Source organism: Cynocephalus volans, chromosome 2 (genome assembly GCF_027409185.1).
Source record: "Cynocephalus volans isolate mCynVol1 chromosome 2, mCynVol1.pri, whole genome shotgun sequence".
In the NCBI taxonomy this organism is placed as follows: Eukaryota; Metazoa; Chordata; class Mammalia; order Dermoptera; family Cynocephalidae; genus Cynocephalus; species Cynocephalus volans.
In genome coordinates, this window is record NC_084461.1 from 198602959 (window position 1) to 198612420 (window position 9462).

Below are 9462 nucleotides of genomic sequence, written 5' to 3' on the forward strand. Positions count from 1 at the left end.
TTAGGGCTTCACAGGAAGCGTCTCTTTGAAGCCAGAATGGTTGGGTTTGGCTTCTGGCAGCGCCACCGAGTACTCAGTTGTGGCAAAAAGCAGAGTGTCCAGGGTGGTCTCAGTACACTTGGCGATGAAGCGAATGAACGGCCTCACGTCGCCTTCATTGGCGACTTCCAGCACGTGGTAATACTCGGATCTCTGCTCCTTGCGGATGGTGATAGGCGGGTAGCCTGCCTGCATCAGGATGAGGTTCATCAGCAGGCGAGACGTCCTTCCATTGCCATCAATGAAGGGATGGATGTAAACGAGTTTATAATGGGCCAAGGCTGCAAACTCAACCGGGTGCAGGTTCATGGCGTCCTCAGAGTTGAGCCACTGCACAAACTCTTGCATCTGCTTTTCCACATCCTGAGGATGGGGAGGGATGTGGTGTCCGACCAGGACCTGTGTCATCCGAAACCTGCCAGCTTCCACAGGATCCACATACCCCAGCACCCTCCTGTGGATCTCCAGCATGTCGCTGATGGTGACAGAGCCTATGCGGGAGACCAGGGTTGTGTTGATGTACTTCATGGCCGCATGCATGCCGATGACCTCGTTCTGCTCCTCCAGGCTTTTCCCTGGCACGGCGTAGCGGGTCTCCAGGATGTGCCTGATCTCCGACAGGGTGAGAGTGTTGCCCTCAATCGCGACCGTGTGGTAGATGTGATGGTAGTACGTCTCCTCCATGACCCTGCGTAGTGCAGAGTTGCCCTTGGGGATGGACATGACCTTTTTCACTTTGCTGTCGATGATACTGAAATACCTCTGGTCGATCTCCTCCACGAGCGGCAGCGTCCGGTCGCGGTTGACCAGCGCTTTCTCGTGCGAGGGCGAGATGGTCAGCGCTCTGGTGTACAAATAATCGGCCTGGATGATGTCCTTGTCTTCTTCCGAGAAGATGCCAAACTCGTTGAGCGCATCGACGAAGTCCGGGTCCATCTTGAGGGCATGCAAGAAGAGCTTGTGAGCTTTCTCCCGCTTGCCCTGGCGCTTCATTTCCAGGGCTTGGTTCAATGCTGCTTTGGCTTCCAACTTACCTGCTAGAAGACAGCCAAAGAAGCATTGTCATGGGCAGGGCATGGCAAAGGATGTGCTGGGGAGCTGTCACCTGGGCAGGCCTCCTGGGGGAATCCCTGGCCTTAGGGGGCTCGTTCCAGCCACACCTTATGTGCTCAACATGCCCAGTACCACTCTGTTCCTCACAGCCCCATGGAGTGGCATGCTGGTCACCATCTGTGTGTCCCTAGAGCCTAGGCTCCCTTGCCCCCTGACCTCTAACTGGGCACGGAAAGGTCTGGGCATTGATGAGGGTACTCCAAAAAGTTAATGGAAAGACTCATATTATCTTTTATTTCTATTTTTCCACAAACTTTTTGAAGTACTCTCCTCCCCCACCATCCCTGCTGTGTTGCTGTGCTGCTGTCCTGATGGCTGTCTTCCTCTGTGGCTGCTGCTCCCTACAGGTGGCCCTCTCCTGCATCTTCTCCAGGTTGTCCCATTCTGGTGATGGTGGTCCCTGCTCCCTCCTTCAGGCCTAAGGTGTTAATGGCTCACCCCTTGTGCTAGTCCTTGGGGACTTCACCATTCCTAGATTGTTCTTTCATTTTTTTTTTTTAAACCAGTGGTTCAATTTTGCTGCCAGGGGACATGCGGCAATGTCTGGAGACATGTTTAAATGTTACCACTGGGAGGTGAGGGACATCTTGTGGGTGGAGGCCAGGGATGTTGCTCAGCATGGACAGAGCACAGGACAGCACCCACCACAGCAGCCTCTCAGGAGGAGGTGGGGAGAGCTTGCTCTGGATCTAGCCCTCCTTTCCAGCTCCATCTGGACCAGCCGAGTGTCAGCCACACACACTCAACTTCGAGTTACTCGAATGCCCCGTGGCTCTCTTCCCTCTGGTCTCTGCCAGAGCACTATTCCCCTCAGGCCCTTCTCCTTGGATCACTTCTACTTACAGTCGGGTCTCAGCCCAGGCAGCACTTCCTCCAGAGAGCCTTCCCGGTATGCTCCTACAGCCCTCTGTGCTTCCCCATCATCACTCTTGTGAAGCTTTGTTTCGGTCACCTGTCAGCTTGTCTAGCCTGGGAGCTCAGGGCTGACTATACTACCTGAGCCCTGCACACAGGACACAGCAGGCACCCTATAAATATCTGTCGAATTAACAAACGTTGAGGGTTGATGGCCAGTCTGTCTTACCTGGAGAGGCCTTGGTCTTGACCACCAGCAGTGCCGCATCCCTGGAGGTGACACTGAGCTCTGTGGACGGGCTAGTGCACTTGGTGACGGCATGCTGTGCCCTGTGCAATGTGCTTCTGAGCAGGTAGAAGCCTTTGAGCATGGCCAGGCACTGTTCCTCCATGGCCCCCAGTGGCAGCAACAGAGCCAGTAGGGACCCCAGCACCATGCTCAGCAGTGTCACCCACAGGAGGCGACCCCAGACCGAGACCCATTTTGGTTCTGTCACTGCCATCACTGAAGCCATCGGCATGAGTGTCATCTGGACTTAGGGGTGGGCCCCTTGCACATGTCCACAGTTAACTGAGAGAGAGCAGGATCTGCAAGGAACCAAGAGTTGCAGATGAGGCAGGCCATGGAACGTTCAGGGTACGGTGTGACTTCAGCTGGGAAGACGGCCTTGGAGAACCCCCACACCTTGAATTCACTAGAGACCAGGGAGTGGGGGCAAAGCAAGGAGTGGAGGTAACTGGGGGAGGAGCCAGCCTGGGAGGATTGGTGCCACTACCAGGGCAGTGTGACTGTGAAAAGTAACGCTACCACTGCCCAACATTTATTGAACACTTACTATGTGCTAGGCCCAGGGCTAAGAACTAAGCACCTCTCATGTATTATCTCCCACAATCTTCAACAGTAACCCGAGGAGGTAATGTTATCACCCCTCTCTCCAAATGAGGAAACTGAGGCTCAGAGAGGTGAAGTCCTTTGCTCAAAGTTGCCCACTAAGTAAATGACAGTCTTAGGACTTGAACTCAGGAGCTCTTAGGACCTGAACTCAGGAGCTCCATGGCTCACTCTAGTGTCCCCTCTTCACCACAAATTTCTGTGGCCTCTGACACACACACACACACACACACAAACACACACACACACACCCCACCCCCCGCCATGGCAGTTCTGAGGCCCATTTTTTGATTGATAAGTACAACTGTTTGGAGGCCTAATGTATTGCCACATGGGTGGCCACTTCTAACTACCCTCACCCTGATATTCAGCCACAATGCCCACAATGCCATTCCCCTCTAGCCCTGCCATGGCAGTTCTGAGGCCCATTTTTCGATAAGTACAACTGTTTGGAGGCCTAATGTATTGCCACATGGGTGGCCACTTCTAACTACCCTCACCCTGATATTCAGCCACAGTGCCCACAATGCCATTCCCCTCTCTAGCCTTCTTTTCCTGGCCGGTCCAGCAGGGGGCCCACCGAGGGGTTGAGCATCCCAAGCATCTCAGGAAGCATTTAGGCTGCGGGCCAGAGTGGTTGACAGCTTGATCTCTCTCAATGACAACAGACGGCAGGTGCTTCGGGACACAGTGGGAGTGGAGGGGCCAGGTATGCATGTACCATTATGCTAACAATAAGCATTTATTGGGCAACTACGGTGTGCTAGGCACTGAGCTGAGTGCTAGCCATGCAGCACCTCATTTAATCCTCACTCCACCCTATGAAGAAAGAGCCACCCCTAGCTCCATTTCAGAGGGAAACTAAGACACAGAGAGAGAAGTTAAATTCCAGAAGACCCACAGGGGGTAAACAGAGGCATCAGGAATGATACCCCAGTGCATCTGAGTCAAGAGTCCTCAGGTTCACACCTATACCGCAAGGCCTGTGCAACTGCTCTGGGCTGCTCCTGACCCAGAAATGACTGATTAGGTTTCTGGTCGCTCAGGGCTTAGAGTCTAATGGAGCAGCCCAGCTCGTTGCCACAGAACGTCTGAAATGACACCCTTATGGGGGTACGGGAGGCTGTGGGTGACTGCTTCGTCCAGGTGGTCAGGGCGGGCTTCCCGAGTCAGGCTCCTCGACGGGGCTGCAAAGGCAAGGAGGGTCCGTCGCTGCCAGGGGTGAGTGCGGGGGAAGGAGTGCGTTCCGGGAGGTGCGAGTCTCTCACCCCTCATTTTCCTAGAAAGGGGGAAACTGAGGCCCCAGAGGCGAGGGAACTGTTCTAAGGTCACTGCGGAGCCGCCCCTTTTCGAACCGCGCCCAAGGCTCACGGCCCCGCCGCACCCTCCCCGGCTCGCTGCTCCCGAGCCCCTCGGGTTTGCCCCCTCCTCACCGCGCGCGGCTGCAGAGCCCTCCCGACGCCTTCCCCCCGCTTGCAGATACCACGGCCGCCGGCTCCCGGGACCTCCTCAGCCGCCGGCCTTCTGGCCCCGCCCTCAGCGACTCGCCATTGGACGGTCCGCCGCCCTCGTCGCGGCGGATTGGCTTTTCCCGCTTGTCCGTCCCTCGCATTTCCGGGTTTTCTCGTCTGCGTCTGCTTCCCCGGGAAAGACGCGCCGTGGGCCACTCCCATTGGCTGTCTCTTGCGCCGATCTCGTGCCTGTGGCACCCAATAAGCAACCGGAGGGGCGGGGCTTAGGCTGCTGGCGGCAGGAGCGGGTGCGGAAAATGCGGCGCGTGGGATGGATTTGGGGCGCGCTAGGTGGTGGGCCTGGAAACTCGCATTTCCACCTTCCTGGTACTGCTGTCCTTCCTCAGGTCTTCTCGACCCGGGGCCGCTCTCGTGTGCATCTCCTGGGGTGTAAAGTGAGGCTGCTGATGGTTTTCGCCTTTCCACCCTGCTAATATTGACTTCACAGCCCCTGTTATCTTCCACCCTATGGTCGGGTTTGCCTTTTCCCTTCTGTCCTCCTCTTTGTCTCTTTTCCTCCCTAACTTTTTAATTCGCACCCTCTCGAGAAGGGCCCGGCGGGTTCTTTTGGCTTCCCAGAGGGATAAAAGATTTTTTTCTTGAAGCAGAGAGCTGAAACCTCCATCTTAATCCCCCAATACTGAAATTAAACATTTAGGGACGTGCTCCAGAAACGCTAAGCATTAGGATGTTAGCAGTGCGAAATTCTTGAGTCAGAGACACCTGGGCTCAAATTCAGACTTTGCTATTTACTGTCTGTGTGACGTTGAGCAAGTTACTCTGAGCCTCAGTTTCCCCATCTGTAAAATGGGGACAAACAGCCTACCTCGCTTTTGCCCTCAAGTTCAGGATTCACAGAAGGCTTGATGCTTCAAAATCTGAATTCCTCCATAATGCCTACTCCCCTTGGAGGCAGTACCAGGCGGTGGTTGGGGGTGGTTGTGGGTGTCACTGTTGGAGCCACACAGCCCCAAGTTCAAATCCCAGCTCTGCCACTTGCAAACTGAATTACGTTCAGCAGGTGACCTGATCGCGCTGATCCCCTGTTTGCTTTTCTCTAAACCAGGGATCATGTGATGGCAGCACCTACCCATAGGGTTTTGTATGAGGGCAAAGTGAGATCCTATGTGTCCGTGCAGAGCAAACGCTTGATAAGTATCAGCTGTTGTGATTATTTCTAGAAAATACACTAAGTCATTGCTGCTTTGTTATTCACAGAAGAAAGTGCCAGAGCTGTGGGTTGCTCCAACCACTGGGGAGAAACCCATGGCACCTTGTATAGATCTCATTCTGATTCCAGTTCAGGGAAACTGTTGACCCACAGAACAAAACAAGTGTCCAAGCCCAGGCCAGAGTTGGGACTAATGACCAGAGGCATGCTGTCACGAAGGACACCATGGGGGACATAGCAAGGTGAGGGACCAAACAGCTTTGGCCTTTACCTGTTGGGCTCCCTGTTTATATTTTGTAACTGGCCCCCATTTTCCTCCACTCCCAGCCCTCAGCATTGAGTGTGACGCTTAGCTGATGCTCAAGAAATTTTTGACTTGAATTGAGTATGAAACACCATAGGGTTTTTAGAAACAGGACAAACCGTAGGTTTTTTAAGAAACAAAATCAGGATGGTGGCTATTTTGGCAGCTTCTTGTTTCTAATCTTTTGAACAAAGGTCTTGAATATTGTTCTCTCAGAGTCTTTGGAATTTCATTTCTGATGGCCCAAGTAGTAATGTCATTGTAAAACCCTTCCCCACAGGGGCCTGCTGTGCAACAGTTTACGGGAGACAGTTATAGTAGAAGACAGTAGGTCCCACCACTCACTAGCTGGGTGACCTTGAGCAGGCTACTTCCCCTCACTGAACTGGGTACCATTGGGCTTGTGGACTCTGTCACACCCAGGCATAAACTGATGTAATCACCAGCCTATAAGGCCAGCCTCCTCTCTCTATTCTTTCTCAGGACACAGTGTAAACTCTTTAATGAGCTTAGGCCGTGGGTAGCAAATCCAGAAGCTACACAGGAGTCACTAATGAGTAAGACTGTGTCTTAGTCTGTTTTCTGTTGCTGATAACAGAATAGCTGAAACTGGGTAATTTGTAAAGTAACAGAATTTATTTCTTACAGTTTTGGAGTCTGGGAAGTCCACGGTACCGGGGGTGCATCTGGTGAGGGCCTTCTTTGTGGGAAGTCTACAGAGTCCCATGGCAATGCAGACAATCACATGGCGAGAGGGCAAGAGCATTTGAACGTGCCCACTTGCTCTCTTTATAAAGCCATGAGTACCACTCCCTGATAACCACTAAACCATTAACCTGTGAATGGATTAGTCCATTCATGAAAACAGAGTCCTCATGATCCAGTCACCTCCCAAAGGCCCCACCTTCCAAAATACCATAGTCTGATTTCCCACCCTCTTAACACTTATGAGGATCAAGCTTCAATGAGTTTTGGAGTGACATTCAGCCCACAGCAAATTGCCTGGGTGTATACAATAGGGAGAGGTGGGGAGTGTGGCACATTTGAGAACACTTGCCTTGTCCAAAGTGGGCAGCAGCTTCTTAGCTGTAGCCCACGTTTATTATGCTAGGATGCAGTCTGAAAGTTGACAGATTTTTCCAGTTGTTCAAAAGAAATGTCAATTCTAGATTTTTAAGCAAAATCTCCAGATTTTTAAACAGTTGGCATGTCTGCCTGCCGGCTACAGAGGGCTGCCAGATTGTAATCTCTGTTTTAGGCTTTTAAGATGGGCAGGGGAAGGTGGCAGGGAACACAGTGAAGAAACACCACAAATGACTCTCAGCAAATGATCCTGCCACTGTTTGTGAACACTAGGGGGCAGTATTCACCTGGCATCGCTTCCTGCATTCAATCCCTTTGTCAGGCGATTACACTCAATTTTCTTTCTCGACATTGTCTGCATTCCGCTGTGTTGAATGCACAAAATATGGTCCCTGAAGCGACATTGAAAAGTTGGCTTTCTTCATCTTAAGCATTCCGTATTAGGTGGAAATTGCCTCCCTGTGGCCCACGGAGGAGTTTTCTAAAAGCTTACCTCGACACATGACAAAGAACCTGGAAAGTGGCTGCATGGGAAATGTGTCCATTATGCAAAAGAAAAGAAAACAAAACAAACCCTCTGCATCTTTAAGGAACAGTAGTCAAGCGCTTCTTGCAGGCAGAGTCAGATTCTATTGCTTAGGAAAAACGAAACTCCCCATCTCGAGGCTATATTGTGTTGGGCTGTCTCCAGAATGACTCAACTTCATTGAAACGAAAACACATCACACCTGTTTTTGCCTACTCACTGCGGGTTTCTCTCCTCCTCCTGTCTGCCTGGGGTTTTTTTTTTTCTCCTTCTAAGCTAATGCTGCTGCAGAAGAAGAGACCTCAGCAGCCTTTCTCCAGGCTATCGATCAGTCCTTATTACACATACCCAGTGGGCTCAGGCCCAGTTTCTTAGGCATCCTCAAGAGACATGGTTTTGGGACCCCATGTGGATGCCCCTGGGCTGATGTCTTGTGCTTGGGCCTCAGGATGGTTCTTTTGTCATACGGTGTCAAATTGATTCTCATCCATATTTTAGAACTCGGACATGCAAATAAGTTGTTTTCACAGCAAATTGTTTGGGAAAGCCATACTTCTTTTAACTGCTTTTTTCTTGTTAAATAACCAACTATTTCATTTCTTAAAAGCAAGATGAGATCATTATAGATATAAGGCACACACACAAACAAAATACCCATCACAATTTTACTAGATATTTTTCTATGCACATCTATTTTTATAATTTTTTTATGGACACAGTAATTGTACATATATATGGGGTACAATGTATTATTTGGACATGTGTACAATGTGTAATGATCATATCAAGGTAATTAGCATATCCATCATCTCAAACATTTGTCATTTCTTTGTGTTGGGAACATTCAAAGTCCTTTTTTCTAGATATCTGAAATTATACAATAAATTGATATTAGCTATAGTCACCCTACAGTGCAATAGACCACTAGGACTTACTCCTTAGCCTAGCTAGCTGTAATTTTGTATCTGTCAAACAACCTCTCCCTAACTCGTCTGCACCCATCCTTCCCAGTTCTACTGTCTACTTCTGTGAGATCAAATTTTTTTTAACTTCCACATATGAGCGAGAACATGTTGTATTTATCTTTCTGAGCCTGGCTTATTTTGCTTAACATATATCCTCCAGGCTCATCCATGTTGCTGCAAATGACAGGATTTCATTCTTATTTATGGTGGAATAGTATTCTACTGTGTATATATACCACATTTTCTTTATCCAGTCATCTGTTGATGGGCACTTAGGTTGATTCCACATCTTGGCTATTGTGAATAGAGCTGCAATAAACATGGTGGGTGCAGGTAGCCCTCCGACATACTGATTTCCTTTCCTTTGGATATGTACTGAGTAGTGGGACTGCTGGATCATATGGTAGTTCAATCTGTAGTTTTCTGAGAAAGGTCAATACTGTTTTTCATAATGGTTGTACTAGTTTACATTCGTACTAACAGTGTATAAGAGTTCCCATTTCTCCACATCCCACATCTGTTTTTAAATGGTGAGATATTTCAGACATCCAAAAGGCACAGATAATATAATGGGTACCTGGGTGCCTGCCACCCAGTTTAAGAGGTACAATGTTATGAAAGCACTGAAGCCCCATGGCCCCTTCCTCCATTACACACCCTTCCCACCCTCCCAGAGGTAACCACCATCTTGAATTGGATGCTGTTGTCCCATGTATGGCTTTTGGCTTTATCTGTATGTATATATTCTTAAATAATATAGAACAATGTTCTGCATGACTTTCCACATTATGTACACTCTATGTATCTGTATTAGCCAGGATTCTCCAGAGAGAGGGAACCAATGGGATATGTATATTGATATATGAGAGGGGATTTATTAGGGGAATTGGCTTATGCAATTATGAAGGCCAAGAAATCCCACAATAGGCTGCCTGCAAACCGGAGACTCTGGATACCAGTAGTGTGGCTCAGTCCAAGTCTGAAAGCCAGGAAAACTGATGGC

At 49.9% G+C, this 9462-nt stretch overlaps 1 protein-coding gene across 1 annotated transcript; it reads right to left on the minus strand.

Moving 5' to 3' along the window:
- Window positions 1-4411, minus strand: FICD (FIC domain protein adenylyltransferase). Its single transcript, XM_063087525.1, has 3 exons — window positions 4333-4411; window positions 2237-2595; window positions 1-1076 (listed from the first exon to the last, which is right to left on the minus strand). The coding sequence occupies exons 2-3, from the start codon at window positions 2535-2537 to the stop codon at window positions 1-3; spliced, it is 1377 nt and encodes a 458-aa protein (XP_062943595.1). The 5' UTR covers window positions 2538-2595; window positions 4333-4411.
- Window positions 4412-9462: the final 5051 nt, after the last annotated feature.